Source organism: Microcaecilia unicolor, chromosome 1, assembly GCF_901765095.1.
Source record: "Microcaecilia unicolor chromosome 1, aMicUni1.1, whole genome shotgun sequence".
NCBI lineage: Eukaryota > Metazoa > Chordata > Amphibia > Gymnophiona > Siphonopidae > Microcaecilia > Microcaecilia unicolor.
The window spans coordinates 303,576,501-303,599,146 of NC_044031.1; the positions used below are offsets into that span (position 1 = coordinate 303,576,501).

Genomic DNA, 22,646 nt, shown 5'->3' on the forward strand with positions numbered 1-22,646 from the left:
GTCAGCCCTGCCTAGGCATAAGTGAAAGAGTTGCAGTCTGCTAGCCAATTGGATAAAGTATGTTTACCAATGACTGCCTTCATCCTGTTTCGATCAAAAGAAACAAAAAGCTGGTTGGACTGTCTTTGGGCTTTAGTCCACTCCAGATGGAAGGCCAAAACTCGCTTGCAGCCCAAGGTGTGCAGTGTGTTTTCTCCAGGATGGGCATGAGGTTTTGAGAAAAATGTTGGAAGGACAACTGACTGGTTAAGATGGAACTCCGATACCACCTTAGGAAGGCACTTAGGATGAATGCAGAGAACTACTCTTACTGTGAAACTTTGTGTAAGGTGGGATCAGCTACTAGAGATAAAGTGACAGCCACCAAAAACAAAACCTTCCAGGTTGGGTACTTCGGATGATAGGAATCAAGTGGCTCAAAAGTAGCTTTCATCAGTCGGATGAGGATGACATTGAGGTCCCATGACACAGTCAGAGGTTTGATAGCGGGTTTAGTCAGTCAACAGCAAACCTCTCATGAAGCGAACACCAGAAATAGGCAGGATCTTGGATGCACCCTTGGGCAGTAAGTCCCAATGAAAGACCGTGGTTCCCTGGTTCTGCTATAAGTTAGACATTTTTATCTAGACCTGTTTCAGTTTCATTTCTCAAACTCATCACTTGTTTGGTCAAAGCGATGAGCAGATCAATAAACATAACATACACAGCATTTACAATAAAACAAAACACAAAGACTTAATAGCAAAAATAACAAATTAAAATCTAATCAAACTAATTTCATATTAAAACAGACACAAAGAAAGGTTACTCACCCGTAGCAGGTATTCTCAGAAGACAGCCGAATGAGTGATGTCATCCCATAGAGCCCAATGCAGTAAGTGTTCCCCAGCACTCTTCCAGAAGCTTCTGACGGAGCATGTGCCTTCCCGCTCATTCTCATCATGCAGGACCAGCTAAGTTCAGTACAACAACTGACAGAATACAACACCAAGGGGAGGTGGGTGGGGCAGGGAGAATACTCAAAACGCTGTCCTCAGTCAAGTAACTTTACCTTATCTGAGGACAAGTAGAATGTAGTATTATTACTGATAGGAATCCCTAGCTACCAGGCTCTCAAAAAGAAAAAGAAAATAAACTGAAGCCTGCAACAGGCAAGGCTTGTAAACAAATTAATTAAAATTTCCTTGACAGCCTGGAACTGAAAACAAATGGGCCTAAGGGGGTGGAGTTGGTTTCTAAATTCCAAATAAGTTCTGAAGGACTGTCTGATCAAACCAGTTATCACGTTGGCAGTCCTGATCTAGGCAGTAGCGAGATGTGAATGTGTGGACTGAGGTCCACATTGCAGCTTTGCAAATGTCTTCGATGGAGGTTGACCTCGAGTGGGCTACTGACACAATAGATCGTTTCCTCACCCTTGAAAACAAAGTAAGTTTACCTCAAGTGTCTTTCACTCACTTTGGAAGCTAAAGAGACTGGCGCCATTTTTCTCTAAAAACACATTTCTTCAGTCTTGCCTTTCTGAATACAAAGAACTCTATTTGAACTTTACCCACACCCTTTTCTTAATCTCATTTCCCATCTAGTCCTGCTAATTATGCTCTCACCTATCTACCCTTAATTGTTTGCCCTTGAGATAGTCTAAATCCCTGGTTACTTACCGCACATGTTTTAATTTGCTTCTTGAACTTATTGTAAGTTGTGTTATATTCTGTACATTATTATGTTTTATTCACTTTATTGTTTGTTTGTAAGCCACATTGAACTTGAGTCTATTTCGGGCTAATGTGGGGTATAAATGTCATGAATAAAATAAATAAATAAATGCAATCTGCAAGCCAGTAAGACAGAGCGCATTTACCAATGACAGCCCCGATCCTGTTGGGTCAAAAGAAACAAAGCTGGGTGGATTTTCTATGGGCTTTATATTACTCCAGATAGAAGGCTAAGGCTCTCCTGCAGTCCAGAATGTGCAGTGGGCTTTCACCAATATGGGCATGGGGTCTTGGGAAAAGTGTTAGCAGAACAGCTGACTGGTTAAGATGAAATTCCAACACTACCTTAGGAAGGAACTTAGGATGGATGCACAGAACTACTCTGTTATTGTATAATTTCATATAAGGTGGATCAGCTACTAAGGCCTGAAGCTCACTCATCCTGTGGGATAAAGTATCACCAACAAAAATAAGACCTTCCATACTTTGGGTGACAAGTATCAAGTGGCTCGAAAGGAGATTTCATCAGTTGGCTAAGGACAATGTTGAGATCCTATTACAGTTGGGGGGTTTGATGGGAGGTTTTGACACTGTTTGGGGCCTGATGAGAGGTTTTAGTAAAACAAGTCCCTCGTGAACAACTAAGGGCTGAACAGAGATGGGCTTACTTTCTACATGAAGATAAGCTCCAGCTGAACTATGGTGAACTCTTACAGAGTTGGCCTTGAGACCTGATCCTGATGTAGAAGGTACTCAAGCAGTTTTTGTGTAGGGCATTAAAATGGTTCTAAGCCAAACCTCATCCACTTAAAACTGCTGGACCTTCTAGTGGAATCTCTCATGGAAGCAAGCAGAGCAGGAGACACCCTCTCTAACCAGGATTTCCTTTCTTCTGGGTTTTCCAGCTAGCCAAGTTCACAAACTAGAAGTTCACTGAAATAAGATCCTCTTCCAAATAAAGGACTTTATTATGGAAAACGGGAGTCTCCTTCTAGGGATTTCATGTACATTATCTCATATAAGGACACCACCTTTCTCAGGAATTCTTAGGAGCTTTAGGTCTTATTTCACTCCTCAAATGCAGCCTTGACTTAGGTAGACCTATTGCCCCTGCACTACTCCAGCTACAGTCCTCAAATATCTGCAGGTGCAGCCACTTTCCTTTAAATATCACAGCAAACACTAGTTCCAGAAGCATTACATAACAGCCTCTCCCAATGAGGCTCACAGGCTTTAGGCTTCTACATAACGACTTTTACTATAAAGCTCCAAATATTTCCACCTTGCTCCAGTGCTTCTTTGCAACTTAGTACTGCTTTGGCCCTTTCACTGGCCTGTCTTCAAGGGCTGGAGAAGACAGAAGGAATAGTCACGCCCTTATTTTAGTTGACAAAAAACCCCTCCCACTTACTCACCTCAAAAAACACTCAACTCTCCATAAGGTAAAATTATGTATCATACCTGATAATTTTCTTTCCATTAATCATAGCTGATCAATCCATAGACTGGTGGGTTGTGTCCATCTACCAGCAGGTGGAGATAGAAAGCAAACTTTTGCCTCCCTATATGTGGTCATGTGCTGCCGGAAACTCCTCAGTATGTCGATATCAAAGCTCCATCCGCAGGACTCAGCACTTAGAGAATTACACCCACAAAGGGACACTCTGCCCAGCTCACCACCGCCGAAACGGGGGAGGGGAATTAACCCAGCTCATCCCCACACAAGTGGGGGAGGGGAATCCGTCCAGCTCATCCCCGTGGAGCGGGGGAGGGACACCACACCCGCCGATGCGAGGGGATCTGGCTTATCCTGCAACCGCAACCGCGGGAGGAGCTGACTGACCCTAACACCGCCGAAGCGGGAGGGGTACAAAGCTGCCCTACAGCCGCACGAAGCAGGAGGGAGTGCCGGCAGAATTTATGTCTCAATCCAGCCCCGTAAAACGGAGGGGAGAGGAATGCAGCAGCTCACTGTTACACAAACTCGTCTCAACTCTTGTAGGATCCAAGTGAAAAAACTTGAACACGAAGTCCTCCTGAAGTAACTGAAGACTAAACTTGAACCTAAAATTCAACCAGAATATAAACAGGACAGATATCTGGGAGGGGCTATGGATTGATCAGCTATGATTAATGGAAAGAAAATTATCAGGTATGATACATAATTTTACCTTCCATATCATCAAGCTGATCAATCCATAGACTGGTGGGATGTACCGAAGCAGTACTCACCCAGGGCGGGACCTTGAAATCTCTGTCCGCAACACTGTGGCTCCAAACCGGGCCTCCGCCCGAGCAGCCACAGTCAAGCGGTAATGCTTGGAGAATGTATGGGCCGATGCCCAAGTTGCCGCCTTGCATATCTCTTCCAAGGAAACGGACCCGGCCTCTGCCATCGAGGCCGCCTGAGCTCTTGTGGAGTGAGCCTTCAGCTGGATAGGCGGCATCTTCCCCGCGGCCACATAAGCCGCTGCAATGGCTTCCTTGACCCATCTTGCCACTGTAGGCTTAGCAGCCTGCAGACCCTTACGAGGACCTGCAAACAGGACAAACAGATGATCCGATTTCCGGAAATCATTGGTCACTTCCAAGTATCTGATGATGACCCGTCTCACATCCAGATATTTGAGAGCAGAGTTCTGGGTAGTCCTCCCTCCGAAAGGAAGGGAGACAGAGCTGCTGATTCACATGGAAGCGAGAAACCACCTTGGGCAGGAAGGAAGGCACTGTGCGAATAGTCACTCCTGCCTCAGTGAACTGCAGAAAAGGCTCTCGACATGAGAGTGCCTGGAGCTCGGAAACTCTTCTGGCTGAAGTGATAGCCACCAAAAAGACTGCTTTCAACGTCAGGTCTTTCAGAGATGCCCTCGACAAGGGTTCAAAAGGCGGCTTCTGCAATGCTCTTAGCACCAGGTTGAGATTCCACGCAGGCACCACAGAGTGCAGAGGAGGGCGCAGGTGATTAACTCCTTTGAGAAAGCGCACCACATCTGGCTGAGAAGCCAGGGAAACACCCTTCAGGCGGCCCCTGAAGCAAGTCAGAGCCGCTACCTGGACTTTAAGGGAACTGAGCGACAGGCCTTTCTCCAGACCTTCTTGCAGGAACGCCAACACTGAAGAAATTGGAGCAGTGAAGGGAGAAAGTGAGCCTGCTTCACACCACGCTGCAAAGATACGCCAAACCCTGGCGTAAGCAGTAGAAGTAGAGCGCTTCCTCGCTCTCAACATAGTGGCGATAACCTTGTCTGAGAAGCCCTTCTTTCTCAGACGCTGCCGCTCAATAGCCAGGCGTAAGACCAAAGGGGGAGGGATCCTCCATCACCACGGGACCCTGATGTAACAGGCCCTGCTCCACAGGCAGCCGCAGAGGATCGTCGACTGAGAGCCTGATCAAGTCCGCATACCAGGGACTTCTGGGCCAATCCGGACCCACCAGGATTATCCGGCCCGGATGCTTTGCCACCCGGTCTAGCACCCTGCCCAGCATGGGCCAGGGCGGGAACACATAGAGAAGCTCTTGTGTCGGCCACTGTTGGAGAAGAGCATCTACTCCCAGGGATCGAGGGTCCCGTCCTCTGCTGAAAAAGCGCGGCACTTGGCAATTGGCCGATGACGCCATCAGATCTAGGCTCGGCTGGCCCCAGCGCTTCGTGATGTCCAAGAACGCCTGAGCCGATAGTTGCCACTCTCCGGGCTCCAAGGTATGGCGACTGAGAAAGTCCGCCTTGACATTCATGACTCCAGCAATGTGGGCCGCTGACAGCTGTTCCAGGTTCGCTTCCGCCCAATGGCATAGATTCATGGCCTCCTTGGCTAGAGGGGCGCTCTTGGTACCTCCCTGGCGGTTGACATAGGCCACAGCCGTGGCATTGTCCGACAGGACCCGTACTGGCTTCAAGGCCAGTACCGGGATGAACTCCAAAAGCGCCAACCGAATGGCTCTGAGTTCCAGGAGGTTGATAGACCACTTTGCCTCTGCAGGAGACCAGAGCCCCTGCGCTGTCCTTCCCAAACAGTGGGCTCCCCAGCCCGACAAAGAGGCGTCCGTCGTGACGACAATCCACTCTGGGGTCACCAGAGGCATTCCCGCAGACAACTTGTCTGTCTGCATCCACCAGCTCAGCGCCTTGCGCACTGCTGGGTCCAAGGGAAGGCGCACAGCATAATCCTCCGACATCGGAGTCCAGCGCTGCAGCAGAGAGTGTTGTAGTGGTCTCATATGAGCCCTGGCCCAGGGCACTACTTCCATCGTGGCCGTCATAGAGCCCAACAGCTGCACATAGTCCCAAGCCCGAAGAGGAGAGGCTACTAGGAACTGGTCCACCTGAGCCTGAAGTTGACAATCCGATTGTCTGGCAGGAACACTCTGCCCACTTGGGTGTCGAATCGAACTCCCAGATACTCCAGGGACTGAGTCGGGCGCAGCTGGATCTTCTTCCAGTTGATGATCCATCCCAGGGAGCTCAAAAGAGCAACTACCCGGTCCACAGCTTTGCCGCACTCTGCATAAGAGGGGGCTCGGATCAACCAGTCGTCCAGATAAGGATGGACTTGTACTCCTTCCTTTCGCAGTAAGGCCGCTATGACCACCATTACTTTGGAAAAGGTCCGCGGAGCAGTAGCCAACCCGAAAGGGAGGGCTCTGAACTGGAAGTGTCGTCCCAGGACTGCAAAACGCAGAAAGCGTTGATGAGGAGGCCAGATGGGAATATGCAGGTACGCTTCCTTGATGTCCAAGGAAGCCAAGAACTCTCCTGCCTTCACTGCCGCTATAACAGAGCGGAGAGTCTCCATGCGAAAGTGCCGTACTTTCAAGGCCCGATTGACCCCTTTGAGGTCGAGGATAGGCCGGACAGAACCTCCTTTCTTTGGTACCACAAAGTAAATGGAGTAACGTCCCTTGCCAATCTGATTTTCTGGCACCGGAACGACCGCCCCCAGGCGGATTAGGTTGTCCAAGGTCTGCTGCACTGCCACAGCTTTGACCGGAGACTTGCAGGGAGAGAGTACAAACCCGTCTCTTAAGGGTCGGCAGAACTCTAGCTTGTAGCCGTCTCTGATGACTTCCAGCACCCAAGCGTCTGAAGTTATTGTGGTCCACTCGCCCAGAAACGAGGACAGCCGTCCTCCAATCTGCACTGGGGCGTGGACCAAGGCCCCGTCATTGGGTACGAGACCCTGGGGGAGGACCGGAGGGAGCACCTCCGGGACGGCGGTCTCTGCGAAAGGAATGCTGCTTGGGGGAGAAATTCCTCTTGAAGGAAGAGGGGGCAGAGGAGCCCGACCTGCCCGGGCGGTACCGACGGGCTTCCTGAAACCGTCCTCTGGAGGTACCGGGACGAGTACTAGCCCGAGCCCTGACCTCTGGTAACTTCTTGCCCTTAGACGTGCCGAGATCGGTCACGATTTTGTCCAGCTCGACCCCAAAGAGCAGCTTGCCTTTAAAAGGCAATCTAGCCAGGCGGGATTTAGAGGCGTGGTCAGCAGACCAATGTTTCAGCCAAAGCCACCGCCGCGCAGAGACTGTCTGAGCCATGCCTTTAGCTGAGGCTCTCAAGACATCATACAGCAAGTCTGCCAAATAGGCTAGGCCCGATTCCAGGGCCGGCCAATCAGCCCTCAAGGAATGATCCGAGGGGGAAGCCCGCTGCACCATAGTCAGGCACGCCCTGGCCACATAGGAACCGCAAACCGAGGCCTGCAAACTTAAAGCAGTCGCCTCAAAGGACGACCTTAAGGCCGCCTCCAATCTTCTGTCTTGGGCGTCCTTTAGGGCCGTGCCACCTTCCACCGGCAAAGCCGTTTTCTTAGTCACCGCAGTGATTAAAGAATCCACGGTAGGCCACAGATAGGCCTCACGTTCACTTTCAGGCAAAGGATAGAGGCGGGACATAGCCCTAGCCACTTTGAGGCTCGCTTCCGGGACATCCCATTGAGCCGAAATTAAGGTGTGCATGGCATCATGCACGTGGAAGGTTCTAGGCGGGCGTTTCGTCCCCAGCATAATGGCAGAGCCAACAGGGGCTGAGGGAGAGACGTCCTCCGGAGAGGAAATCTTCAAAATGCCCATGGCCTGCACTAACAGGTTGGGCAAATCCTCTGAGCTAAAAAGCCGCGCTGCAGAGGGGTCATCCGCTCCCACCGAGCGGGGATCCGTCTCCTCCAAGGAATCCGCAAAGGACCGTTGGGAGAACCCAGATACGCTGCCCTCATCTACATCGGAGGAGACAAGGTCCTCCAAGGCCTGGGAATCAACCCGAGGGCGTTTACCTCCGGGGACCTCAACCTCTTTACCAAACGAGGGAGCAGGGGCAGCGTTTTGCATAAGGAAGGCCTGATGCAGCAGCAAAACAAACTCGGGGGAGAAACCCCCCAGACTGTGCACTTCCGTAGCCTGGGCTACAGCCCTAGACGCACCCTCAACCGGCGCTCGCAAGAGCGGAGAGACATGCTGCGCATCCAAGATGGCGTCCGGCGCGACACTCCGCGAAGGAGCCGCGCGGGAAAAACGGCGCTTAACTTTAGCCGCTTTGGTGCCGTCGCCCAAATTAAGGGCGTCCATGGCATTAATGTCTCCCTCAAGGGCGGCCCATGAAGAAGCCGTCCGAGCCGCGTGGCCGGCCAAGATGGCGGAGGCGAGCAGCGGGGGATGGGCGTTTATGGCGGGGAAAAACCGCCACGCCGGAGGAAGGACCAGGACACCCATCGGTCACGAAACTGTCACCCAACAAGGGCGAATCAGATTTTAAGACCCCCGCATCCCCTCTAGAAGTGCCGAAGCGATCCGGGGAGCGACTTGCGCCCTCGCCCTCCGACGCCATATGCCACGTGGAGATCAATCGGGGAACCCCCTGCCCGCTACAAAAAGGTAAAAATTACCTGCTTTCCGCTCCGAGCTGTAACGACCTGGTGTCCCAGTGAGTATGCTGCAATAAACGTTTAAATAAACGTCGAAATAAACGCCTTTAAGGACGTTCAAAATTTATTATTTTTTTTTTTCAACGGAGCCAGCGGGAGGGGGGAGAAAAGGAGGGACCTGGCGCCACCAGGTTTGCACTTGCTCAAGAAGAGCCCTCAACCCCAGGCACTCAACAAAACCTAAAAATTAGGCTTGGAGGCCTAGCCAGAGCTGCTGCTGTGTGTGACCACCACCTGCTGAGATAGAGAACATACTGAGGAGTTTCCGGCAGCACATGACCACATATAGGGAGGCAAAAGTTTGCTCTCTATCTCCACCTGCTGGTAGATGGACACAACCCACCAGTCTATGGATTGATCAGCTTGATGATATGGAACTTCTTGTTATCATAAAATCCATATCCTCCTCAGATATCATTGTTCAGGGGCAAAACAAAATGTGTCCATAGCTTCAGAGGTATGGTAAATCTCTGCTTCCTCTAAGAGTGGCTGTCTCTCCCTTCCTTCCTTCCTTCCTTCCTTCCTTTCTTTCTCTCTCTCTGCCAACTGCCATTTTAGTTGCCCTTCTCCTCTCATCCAGTAGCTTCCCAGTTCCTAACTGGTACATCCAATGCTTAATGCTGGGGTTCTCCCTTAAGGCTACTTCATACCATCATGCTCCTTCCTCTTGGATCCTAGCTATATTTTAGTCAGGTAGGGGATGTTGCATGAGCAGCTCCTACATTACTCTTAGACGCTTGGCTGCCTGCCCTCAGCATACCCTTCCCCCAAAGCACCTAGATTCTCAGACCACAGATTTCCTTCTTGAGACTTTGCCTTGATCCTGGGCTGGATATCTGGGGACTCCTAGGGTCATTACCACCCTATTCCTCCCACACAGTCTCCTGTGACACACCTGCTTTGACTGAGGAGCTGGTTAGGACTTTAGGGCTCTCTGCCAGCTCCGACAGGAGCAAAAAACCTGGTTATTGGGGGGGGGGGGGGGGGGGGGGGGGGGGGGGGGGTGTTGGTGAGCAAAAAAGCCATGAATCACAGCAAGAAGCAGAGACGCGAGCTAAGTGTAGAGAGAGAAAGAACGTCATCGCTCCGCAGGAATTAAAAAAAAAAAGGACTAAGCTGGTCCCAGTGACAGCCCTACCATTAGGCCACCTGAGGCAGGGGCCTCAAGTAGCACTCTCCCCTTCCATCCTCAACCCTCTTTCCCACATTTACTTTATTTCTTTCTTTTCCAAAATGTGGCAGTAGTAGTGATTCTCATAGGTTGACCTGCCGCTGGCACCGGCCTCTTCTCCCTACTGTGGCTCGCCTCTTGATGTAACTTCCTGTTTCCTCAGAGGCAGGACATGCAGTAAAGCGAAGAGTCCGGTACCAGCGGCACCACAGCTGGGCAGCCTATGGGAATCGCGGCTGCATTTTGGAAAAGCAAAACACAAGGTAAACACAGGGAAGAGGGTTGAAGAGGAAAAGGGGGGAGATGCCAGACCGGGTGAAGTCATGCAACTTATCCCTAGTGCCTTGGGTGGCAGATTGCCTTGGGCCGCCCCTGGCTGGTCCTGTGTGGTGATTGCGCATGGAAAGATGTGCGCATGCTCTGTCAGCTGCTTCCAAAGGCTTCTGGAGGAATGCTAGGAAATGTTTGCAACTACAGGCTCCGTTGGATGACATCATCTTACTACATCCTGCTTGTTCTCTGAAACTATAATGAGCACCTTTTGAAACTGCAAGTACCCTATGGAGTAAATCTTTCCCATCTTGAGAGAGAATGGGCTGTGCACATTATTACACCAAGAAATCTTCATATTCTCAATTTCTGTCATTCATGATGGGCATCTTTGTAGATAGCATAATGGTTAACAGGAAAACCAAATCTTTTTGACATTTCTCAAGGATCATATTGAAAAAGTAAGGCTTTCAAATGTCAGCTAACACAACCAGCTCCAGTACCCTATAACACCTGTCTGGCGTGCTTGACCCACTCCCCAACCCAAAATAAAGCACCTGCTCCCAAGACCTATTTCAGCAGCTGCCATACCAGACATCTCGATTCCTAGTATGGTCCTCTCAGAGCCATGCCGGACAGATTTCTCAGGGTATGGGGCCCCTCCCCTCTGCAAGAGGGAGGTTAAGGGGTTGAATGACAGGCAGAGGAATGTGAGGAAACACAGTAGTATTCGTGAGCGGTCCAGCATTCCCAATGTTGCAGGTGAATCCGGCTCATCTTTCACCTTCAAACAAAGGGAGGAGGGAGTCAGAATTGACAGAAAAATAAAATAAACTCACATGACACCTTAAAACAGTCACAGGACACAACTAAAATGAGTTACACAGAGCATAAGATGTGCTGTACTAGGTCAGAAACCAAAGGTCCATCAAGCCCAGTTTTAAACAGTGGGCAATCCAAGTCATAGGTGCCAGACAAGATTCCATAGTGTAAATTCATACCCAAATAAGTGGTGGCTTTTTGAAGCCTATATGGCTAATGTTTGTTTCCTCCAGGAACCTAAGGAAAAAATGTCTTACCTGTTTATTTTCTTTCCTTGAGCCCAGACAGACCAGACAAGAACTGGAGGGTTATATCCCCCAGCAGGCAGTTGGAAGACAGACTAATAAACAGTGCGTTCAGTCCTATAACAGGCACTGTGAGGCTTGTGCAGGTCAGTATTTCTGTAACAAAGAAGAAAGTAGAGAGCAATCCCACTTTGTAAACTACCTTAGCAAAAAGAGAGATCCAATCTACAGTGAAGTCCTGCACCTAAGGAGCACCACACCCTCTCCTACTCCAATTCCTCAGCCACCTCAGCAATGTGGTCTGAAAACACTAACTGTAAGGGAGGACTTCTGAACTGGTCTAGATGAACTCAAGGAAAGAAAACTAACAGGTAAGATCAAAATTTTCCTTCCTTTTCATCCACCAGACCAGTCCAGAACTGATGGGATCTAGTAAACCAATCCTTAAACAGGGTGAGAAGAGGAAGAGAGATGTGCTGCTACCTCCACAGTTCAAAAGACAGCATTATATCTGTAATGCTTGGAAAAAGATTGAAGAGAAGACTAGGTAGCAGCCTTGCAGAAACACCATGGAGAAACTTCCTGCGATTCCACCCAAGACATGGCCATTTCACTAGTCAAATGAGAACTAAGGCCCAAAGGTGGATCTTGGCCCTGAAGAATACTGGACAAAGCAATCACCTCCTTTAAACACAATACAATCATTGACCTAGTAGCAGTTTCTCCTTTCCTGGCCTCTAAACAAAATAAGTAAGTGATCTGACCTGCAAGAATTGTTGGTGACCTCTATTCGTTTAAAAGTGTCCTCTTCACATACACAGGCCTTGAACTCTTCTCCCCAGTGAAAAGCAACAACACTGCCATTTGACTGAGGTGGAATGGCATCGCAACTTTAGGGAGAAAGGATGAAACCATCTTCAGAAAAAACCCTGCTTCAATGAAGCTGAAGAATGGCTCCTAAAAGGAAAGGGCTTGCAATTCTGAAGCCTGCATAGCTGAATAGATTGCTCCAAAAAGACCGCCTTTAAGGGCAAATCCTCTAGAGACGCCTTCCTGAGTGACTCAGAAAAGGGCTGCATCAAGCACCTTCAAGACCAAATTGAGATTCTACAATGGAACCACCAGACACATCAGGACCGTAAATGCATCAACCCTTTAAGTAAGCTCACCAATACCAGGTGAGTCCCTAAGGAGATGACAAGTTTCCACAGTTGTCTGAAGGACAACTATGATCTGCACCTTCAAGGTGGTCAAGGACAATCCCTTCCTCAAACCATTTTGTAAGAAGGACAAAATCTGTTCAACAGAAGAACAGAAAGGGTTGCAACCTCTTTCTGCACATCAAACCTCAAACAAACTTGCCAGTCTCTCACATAGGCTAGGGAGATAGACCGTTTCCTTACCTCTTCACCTACATCAAAGACGTAATCACTTCATTTTTAGCAACCTTAAATGCAATCTCTCAAGGGCCAGGCCATGAGAGAGGGAGAGAAGTAATCTATGATTATGGGCTCCTAACCTGGGGAAACAATTTGTTCCCCTGCCAACAGATGGAAGGAGGTCTGCATACCAAGAAATTTGGCACCACTAAGACTACCAAACCTGGATGAATTGCCATCATCTGCAACACTCAACCTAACATCAACCAAGGTGGAAACGTACAGAAGTCCTTCACTTGATTGGCGCTGTGATTGGCTCAGAGACTTCCAGGTCTCTCAGCTGAGTGAAGGACGTCCAAAAAGGCCGTTTTTATTATTGCGGGGGGGGGGGGGGGGGGGGGGGAGGACGTCCAAAAAGGACGTCTTTTTGGATGGACGTCCTCAATTGCACTCTCCTGCTAGGATCGAGCCGCATCAGAGCCTTCCTGCAGCAGGCCGTGGAGGGAGTGAGCGGCATGGCGTCTTTCTTTCGGGCGGCACAGGTTTTTATTAAGTGAAGGACGTCCAAAAAGAACGTCTTTGGAGTGGTGTGGGGGTGGAGTTTCAGGTAAAGGACATCCAAAAAGGAAGTCCCTGACGAAATTTTTTTTTCTTCCGATTTGCCCCAACGAGAGGTGTAGACCTCCCGTTAGGTTTTTCACGGTAAGGGGATCGAACAACCGTAGTGCATCTCATTATAACAGGCTTGCAATGGTAGTGCAGCTCATTATAATAGCCTTTGGATCATCTGCATTCCGTTTTCGTTAGCTGCTACAGTGATCGGAAAATGGCTCGGAGAAGCCTTTAGTGCATGCCACGGTTTACTACTTGCTTGTTAATGGCTCGTAAAGTTTAGTGCATCTGGCCCTGAGTGTTCTTTTTTTTAGTTTGACACAAAAAGGAAGCAAGAAGCAGTATATATTTGAAATCTTGTTGACTGGCTCTGACTAGCCTGGAGTTTGAAAACTTACCCAGTACTGCTGGCTGTTGCTTCAGTCTTTGCCTGGGAGGAAAGAGAGACAGATCTCTTTGCTGAGGCTTGATGAATTATATCTCCTGACCTTCCCAGGTACCATTTAGACAGTGTTATAATTGATCCATATTTGTTACCTGTAATTGTTTGCTGATTGCACATTTTTGTTCATTGTTCCAGTGTGACAATAAACCTGTTTAGATTGTTGATTCTGCTGTCTGATCTGATAAAGAATCCTGGTGGTTTGTGTGTTGGGTATCTGGGAACTGTGGGACCACTGGGAGTTTGGCCCCAGTAACCTAGAAATCACTGAGGATAATTTGAGCGTGGGAAACTCACCCAGAGGTGGTTGCGACCGTCGGTAAGAGGATGGTGCTAGTGTAGAGAACGAGCGGCAGATGCAGGAGGACCTGAGCTAAGCTGGGGATAGACCCTCCGAGTGGCCACGGGGTAACCCCAGGTGGTTGGCTAGGCATTTCGTGACAGATGTCTTCCAAAAAAACAGGTTTCCTAGGATCCCCGGATCGTGGGTCAGGGGCTCCGCAATACTGCGCCTCAGAGGCGTAAGAGATCTAGCTGGCAAATTTATCCCTCCGAAAAGCCATACTACTACTACTACTACTATTTAGCATTTCTATAGCGCTACAAGGCGTACGCAGCGCTGCACAAACATAGAAGAAAGACAGTCCCTGCTCAAAGAGCTTACAATCTAATAGACAAAAAATAAAGTAAGCAAATCAAATCAATTAATGTGAACGGGAAGGAAGAGAGGAGGGTAGGTGGAGACGAGTGGTTACAAGTGGTTACGAGTCAAAAGCAATGTTAAAGAGGTGGGCTTTCAGTCTAGATTTAAAGGTGGCCAAGGATGGGGCAAGACGTAGGGGCTCAGGAAGTTTATTCCAGGCGTACGGTGCAGCGAGACAGAAGGCGCGAAGTCTGGAGTTGGCAGTAGTGGAGAAGGGAACAGATAAGAAGGATTTATCCATGGAGCGGAGTGCACAGGAAGGGGTGTAGGGAAGGACGAGTGTGGAGAGATACTGGGGAGCAGCAGAGTGAGTACATTTATAGGTTAGTAGAAGAAGTTTGAACAGGATGAGAAAACGGATAGGGAGCCAGTGAAGGGTCTTGAGGAGAGGGGTAGTATGAGTAAAGCGACCCTGGCGGAAGACGAGACGGGCAGCAGAGTTTTGAACTGACTGGAGAGGGGAGAGGTGACTAAGTGGTAGGCCAGCAAGAAGCAGATTGCAGTAGTCTAAACGAGAGGTGACAAGGGTGTGGATGAGGGTTTTGGTAGAGTGCTCGGAAAGAAAGGGGCGTATTATGAGGGGCTCTGCAAAGGTTCATTATGAGGGGCTCTGCAGAAGTCCTGGAGGAAGGAAAGCTTCCTGTTGGGGCTGGCAGTCCCCAACTGTACTAAGCCACTCTGAGCCTGCTTCATAAGGAAGGCTTTGTGAACCAGTAAAATAAACTTGGGATGAAAAGCTTTCTGAAGGCCCCCTGCAGCCTGTGAAAGAGAGGGTCTCAGATCCTGGCCAGCTTCCTCCAAGTCTACCAAGTCCTCCTCCAGGGCAAGAGCTGAGACACTTCCAATTTCTCCAAGCGGGTGGAAGACAACATGGAAGCCACTTCAGCATTATTTGTTTCTAGACCAGCCCACAGGCTTAATTAGCTCCCAGTGCCTCTTCCAAAGCAGTGTAGCCCGCCACACTCGCATCCTTGGTGCTCCCACAGCTGCTCCAACAGAATGTGCAACTGACCCTGTCAACACGGTGTCCCCCACAGTAAGTACACTGCTTGACTTACTCAGCTGGGGTTTCCATAGAATCAGAGCAGCAGTGCTCACGCTCTCACAAGCGACTCTGACCTAGACTCCGTTGGTCCTGCAATCTGCCCTGCCTGTCCCAGCAAATGGGATCTGCACAGCCAGAGTACTGCTCCCAGTGTGACAAAAACAACTGAGCAGACAAAAGCCTCTGTAGCCTTGGAACTACCCCCAGCAGCAAAAGAAACAGACTGGCTACACAGACCATTCCCAGCCCTCACCAGCCTCCCCCAGGGACCTTTCAACACATGGCCTTTACAACCCCAAAGGAGCGCCCTCCTGTCATGTTGGTCAGTTTGCACTCTGTCTACAAACCGCTGTGCCTTCTCCCACTTTGTTGTTATAGCAACAGGCACCCAGAAAAAAAAGGGGGGGCAGAGCAAGGTTGGGGGGGGGGGAAAGAAAAAAAAAGGAAAGAAAAGAAGACCTCTGTCGCTGAAAGTGACATGGACTCCTCCAGATATTCCCCACAGCACTCCAGACACTCGGATCCCTCGTGCCACTCCCTCACTTCACTAGGTGACTGGGGCTCCAATTGGACCCAGGAGATGGCAACAGACCACAATGCATAGGATATCCTCAAAATCTGCTAGAAGGAGTACTGAGCTGATGGAGCGGTATGCTGCCTCTTACAGGGCTGAGCTCACAGCTCATTAGTCTGTCTCCATCTGCTGCTAAGGGACAAAACCCATCAGTTTTGGACTGATCTGGAGGACGAAAGGGAAACCTTTTGTAAATCCAGCTGTGGTAACGCGTTGATCTAGGGCTGCATTTTGATTAAAACTTTAATTGTGCGATTAATCACAGGGCATAGCCAGCAGTCCATTTGTGTAGGGGGGGGGGGGGGGGGGGAAGGAATGCATTTGCTCTGCCTTCCCCCCACTACATTAGGTATCGTACCTTTGCTGGTGGGATGCCAAAGCCCCACTAGTAGAGGAAATCCAGTGCCAAAACCGCCCCCCCTTCCTCCTCATACTGCCTCAGGAGCAAGGAAATCAGTGGGGTGCATTCAGCTGCTGATGCCAGCACTCCTCGAGCATGCTCAGCTTATGCATGAACTGAGTATACTTGGGGAATGTAAGTGGCGGTGGCTGTAGGCATGCTGCTGAAGGGGGTGACTCGGGCAGCAGGTTTCTTTGGCTGGTGGGGCTTCAGCTACCTAACCAGCCATTCAACAGGTACTGTGGCTTTGGAGAGGGCTGAACCCAAGGTGGAGGGCCCAGGTCTCCAAGGTCCACCTCCCCTCCCCCAGCTGTACCACTGATTAAAGGCCCAATATCTTCCTTTCTCCTGTATCCAGGTCCAACTCTCTCTCCCTCCCTCCCTCCTCTCTTCCTCCAGGTCCTTATCCCTCTCCCTCTCTCTTCCCACTGTCCCAGCCCCCCCCCCCCCAACAAGTCCAACACCTCTCTCACTTCTTCCTTCCCTCCACCTTCTCCACCCCATCTATCTCTATCCTCTGAGCCCAAACTATCTACCTTTCTCGTCTCCCTCCCTCCTCTCCCCCGGTTTGGCAGCATCTCTCCCTCCTCTTTTGGATCTGCCTGCAATTCTCTCTCAATTCCCCTCTCCCCCACCCCCCGGCATGGTGCCTGCGATTCTCTCAATTCAACCCCTGGCATGGTGCCCATGGCTCTCTCAATTCCCTCTCCCTCCCCACCCTGCCTCAGTGCCGGTGATTCTCTCAATTCCCCCTCTCCTGGTCTAGCATCCTTCCCCCCTACTCAGCAGTGGAGGAGTGGCCTAGTGGTTAGGGTGGTGGACTTTGGTCCTGGGGAACTGAGGAACTGAGTTCGATTCCCGGCACAGGCAGCTCCTTGTGACTCTGGGCAAGTCACTTAACCCTCCATTGCCTGCCGCATTGAGCCTGCCATGAGTGGGAAAGCGCGGGGTACAAACGTAACAAAAAAAAAAAAAAAGTACCTTTTTAAACACATGCTGCCCACCTTCTGCCTCTCCCACACCACCCTCCCATCATGCATGGGTCAGCATCGCTTCCCTGGTCCTGCCATCAGGTCTCCCTCCTCTCCCTGCACTTTCCCCCCCCCCCCCCCCGGTGTACCTTTTTAAACAGAAGTCTTCAACACTGAAAGCCAGCAACAGTGGTCACCAGTGGAAATCAAAAAAGCTCCGCCATGAGAAACCAACCAAGGTCTCCTTACCACGGCCTGCATGACCAATCCGGCACCACCAAAAACCTCCTGGCCAGCATTAGAAGCAGAACTCTTCTTATCGAGGGCCAAGGGGGGGGAACACATAAAGCAGGCCGACACTGGGTCAAGGCTGTACCAGTGCATCGAGTCCGTCCAACCACCGGCTAAAGAAGCGAGAAACCCGAGTGTTGATAGTGTACAAGGTCCATGACGGGGAGGCCCCAGCGTTCCACTATCTGAGGGAAGGCCTCTGGACTGAGCTTCTATTCTCAAGGGTCCAAAGTCCGCTTGCACATTGTCCACCCTGGCGACATGAACTGCAGAGACCTACCAGACGAACATCCACCCACACGAGAAGAGACACTTCCTCTGCCACGGACCGGCTCTTCATGCCTCCCTGATGATTGAAGTAGGCAAGACTCGAACTGCCGCTTTGACAAGAAGAGGTTGAAAGGATAGGAGGGCCAACCGGATCGCTCTCAGCCCCAACACATTTAAGTCAACAAACTCGCCTCTACAGGAAACCAATCCCCTTGAGCCATTCTTCACAAACAATGTGCCCTCCAGCTGGATAGGCTGGCGTCCATAGTCACCACAGTCCATTGTAGAGAATCCAGACCCATGCCTCTTGAGAGAGATAGCATCCACCAACGCAGACTGCATCTCACCAGGCCGCACAGAAGGAGGTGATTCTCCAAGGAGTGCAACTGGGAAGACCAGCATGATAGAAGTGCTCACTGCAAGGGCCGCATGTGAGCCCTGGCCCACTGTACCACCTCCAACGAGGATGCCATGGAGCCGAGCACTTGCAAGTAATCGGGCCCTCAAGCACTGGGAGTCCAAGAGAGACCGGACCTGCGACTGGAGTTTGCGAATACTTGCCTCCGGGGGGGAGGGGGGGTTTCTGTCCGCACTGGTATCGAAACAAACTCCCAAATACTCCAAGATCTGGGACGGCTGAAGATGACTCTTGTCCAGACTGACTACCCAGCCCAAGGACTGGAGCATGTGCACCTCCCAGACCTTAGCCCGCACACTCTCCTGGTCAGAATTCGCTCAGATGAGCCAATCGTCCAGATACCGATGCACCAAAATGCCCTCTTTGGACACAGCAGCTGCCACTACCACCATCACCTTGGAAAAATTACGGGAAGCCATTGCCAGACCACAGGGGAGCACACAAAACTGATAATGCCTCCCGAAAATGGAGGAGCGACAGAAATGCTGATGAGCCGGGTGAATAGGAATACGAAGGTATGCCTCTGTCAGATCCAAAGATGACAGGAACTCCCTGGGCTGCACCGCTAAAATGACAGAGAGTGAAAGGTTCCCATGCAAAAGGAAAGGACCTGAAGAGAGCGATTTACCCCTTTTGAGATCCAGAATAGGTCAGTAGCAACCCTCTTTCTTGAGGACCACAAAATAGATGGAATAACAACATCTCGGGGATGGGAACCACCACCTTTAAGGCCACCAGCTGATGCAGGGCCTGCCGAACCTCATGTATTTTCCAAGGGGCCCTGCAAGGAGACACCAAGAAGGAGTTCGGCAAGGGGCAGGCAAACTACAGCGAACAGCCGTCGCGAACCGCCTTGAACACCTACAGATCAGAGGTAATCCGGGTCCACTCCTGGTAGTATTCCCGCAGCCTTGCCCCTACGGGAACCAAGGACTGGACCCTGACACCTTCATTGTGCAGGTCTGCCCCCCCCCCCAGAAAGGACTAAACTCTCTAAAAGAAACGGCTACACTGAAGACCACCTCCTCTACCCAGACTATAGTGATATGTCTCCCTAAACCTAGATTTCACGGACATGCCTCTACCCACCGTAGAAGGCCTATCCTCTGGAAGCCGAGGAAACTTAGTCTCTCCTAGGCTTTGACCAAATTATTCAAATCCTTGCCAAACAATAGGGAATCTTAGAAGGGAAACTTGCTCAATTTAGACTTGGATGTCACATTCACCGACCAGCCCAAGAGCCACAACGACCGCCATGCCACTACACCAACAGCCACAGACAGAGGACACATGGAGCAGATCATACAAGGCATCCGACAAGAAGAAGATGCCCATCTCCAATTTGGCGGCCTCCTGATCCACTAAGGACCAATCTCCCAATCCACTAATGATAAATCATCTGTATCCAAAATGTGTTCTGTCCAAAGAAAACATGCCCTGGCTACCAAACCCCTGCAAACAACTGTCTGAACAGCCAAGACAGCCACATCAAAACTCTGCTTAAGAAGCGCTTCCAGTCGACGATCCTGGGGGTCCCTAAGGGCGGAGCCACCATCCATGGGCAGCGTATTCTTGGTGACCGCTGAGACTACGACATCCACCATGGGGGGGGGGACACAAGGACTCTCGATCCGGCTTCTAAATGGGATAAAGGCAAACCATGGACTTCACAACACGAAAAGGGGTGCAGGAAGAAGCCCATTACACCTAGATAACATCCTGAATGTCCTGGTGCATGGAGAAAGAGTGAGAGGACCTGCGAAGCCCCTTAAGCGAGGGATCCACCGTCTGACGAGCCTCCAGCACAGAAGACACCTGGGAAATCAGTTCCTGCAGCTCCTCTCGATGGAAAATGCGGAAAACAGAGGCATTTCCCCCGGAAGCAACTCCTCCTGCCAGCAGTTGTTCCCCCCTGGCTGCTCCTGATCCCTGAGTTCCTCCTCCTCAGACTAGCCAGGTGAAGCCTTCGACCCTTGAGAAGCACAGTCTAGGAGTTCCTCCTTCTCCTCCCATTCCCCACATGTGCATTTAGAAGGGGGAAAGGAAGAGGAGTCTCCCTACAGCACAGCTCCCTTCTGCGGACTAGCCCCCATCTATTTCAGGCAAAAGGCCTTGTACATGGCTGTGGTGAAACAGTGGGTTTCTGAGCTTATGAACTGTATTATTTTACTGATGACATGTATTTCTCCTAATTATTATACTGATGCCATGTATTTCTCCTGTGTCCAGCAGATAGCAATTGTTTTCTTTAAAGCTGTACCAGAAGTGACAGTTGTTTTCTCTTTTTTTTGCCTGAGAGGTAATTAGTCAGTCTCAGTTTGGAAGTAGAGAGGGAAAGACTTCTCTGTTGAGACCCTGTGATCTGTTATATCTGTAACTGGTGAGCAGCTATATTTCCTGTACTTTCCAGGCACTATTCAGGTAGTGATAAAATGTTTAGACAGTTTCAGTTACATGTTATTGTGTGATGTTTTTCCCATCTGTTTTACAACTTACTGTTCAATATTTTATGAAAATAAACGTAATTGTTTGTTCACTCTACTTGTCAGGACTAAGAATCCTGGTAGATTGTGTCTTTTAGTGCTTTCTGGGAACTGTGGTATCCCTGGGAATGTGGCCTCCAGTAACCTAGATATCACTGGGGATAATCTAAAAGCAGGAGACTTGCCCAGACGCTGTTGTGACCCAGCTGGTGAGAGGAGGGTGCTAGTGTAGAGCACAAGCAGCAGGAGAAGGCAGAACTTAGCTGTGCTGGGGACAGACCCCCAGGTGGATGACTAGGGTTTCGTGACAATGGCCAAATCAAATTCCGGGGGAAAATCAACCCCTGAAGCACCCAGCGGTGTCAGACCAAAGGGCAGAGACCCCAGGGCAGAAAAGGGCTCCAAGCACAGAGGGAGATCAAGGCCAGACAGCGGGGACAAAATGGCGGCGGTTCCCACCGAAAACAAGGTAACCACCCGAACAGGCTCCCCCCCAAGGACAGTCTCACTGAAACCCCGGACTCTCTGCATCCTGACTCAGTGCGCTCCAGAGCAAAGCAGAGGTCACAATGCCCTGCCACATGCACCCCCTGGCACTGAGACATCACCAAGAAAGAAAAAACAGCAGGAACTCCGGGGCTCCCCGGAGAAGTGTCAAGGCAGCAGGAAAACAATCGCTGAAGGGGGGGGGGGGGGGGGGGGGAAACAAACTGAACAAAAACAAAAGTCTGCTACTCTCTTTGTTACTTTTTTTTTCTTACATGCGGCTTCCCTGTGGTAAATCACTAGTGACACTTGCTTCTTTTCTTTTTTTTACCGACACCTAGGCCAGAAGGAAATAGCAAGGTAGACCCCATAGCACTCCAAACTGCCAGCCTGCCCAAAGACAGGGCCAGACAGCTGAGGCTCACAAACCAAAAGAATATAACTGATGCAGCAGGGTCCAAGTGGGGGGAGGGACCTGGCCACCCGGGTTTAACACCACCGGGGCAAGAACCCCCCCCCCCCCCCAACCCCTATCCAGAAGGCAGACAAGAGGAAAGCAAAACCCGAAACTACCCCTGGCGTTTTTTATTTTCCCTGTTTCTGATTTTTAAATAAAGAGAGTGTTTTCTCTTACCCAGTAGCCCCAGGAAGAAAACTTAAAACAAAAAAAGAAATCCCAGGGATCACAAGTAACCAACTGCACAGGCTTACCACTCACAGTCCACTTATAGGCTCACTTAAAGCTCAGTTTGTTCTCAGTCTCCATCTGCTGGTCGGAGAGAATAACCCCTCTATGCCGGTCTAGAGGGACGCTAAGGAATTATGTCTTACCTGATCATTTTCTTTGTTTTAATCGCAGCAGATGAATCTAGAAACTAGTGGGCACGCTGTGCTGATTTGGATTCTCTCTCTCTGTTGTGTGGAACAAGAAAGTTTTAAACAAACAAAGAAAAAAAAACACACACACAAAAAATAAGAAACCCTAATTTGCTTCGGGTGTGGAGAGAGGCAGCAGGACAAAGTTGCAGGAAAAAGGCTACCCCACAGCCCACAATGCTCCTGTGCCCAAGTCAGCCACCAGCGTAGGGCCTCAACTAGCAGTTAGTAACCTCCATGGACGTCGGCTGCAAAAATGGCCCAGGCGGAGAAGACACCAAGATAGCCTTGAGGGAGAACATTCCTGCGCAGTAAACCGCCAAATTATTTGTTAGAGCTGCAGTCTCCACCATAGCCGACTCAACAGAACTTCTTTTTAACATATTTGTAAGTGATATTGCTGAACGGCTGTCTGGTAAGGGTTGTCTCTTTGCGGATGATACCAAAATCTTCAATAGGGTAGACCCCCTGATGGTGTGGATAACATGAGGAAGGACTTAGCAAAGCTAGAAAAATGCTCTAGAATTTGGCAGCTTAGATGTAATGCAAAAATAA

The 22,646-nt window shown here is 50.1% G+C and overlaps 1 protein-coding gene across 2 annotated transcripts in view; it reads right to left on the reverse strand.

Moving 5' to 3' along the window:
• SREBF2 (sterol regulatory element binding transcription factor 2) overlaps nt 1-22,646 on the reverse strand; it is a 169,734-nt gene that overhangs the window by 94,799 nt on the left and 52,289 nt on the right. For both annotated transcript variants that reach the window (XM_030207728.1, XM_030207720.1), the window contains exon 8: nt 10,666-10,858. In XM_030207728.1, coding sequence (XP_030063588.1) covers nt 10,666-10,858 — 193 coding nt within the window. The remainder of the gene's footprint in view (nt 1-10,665; nt 10,859-22,646) is intronic.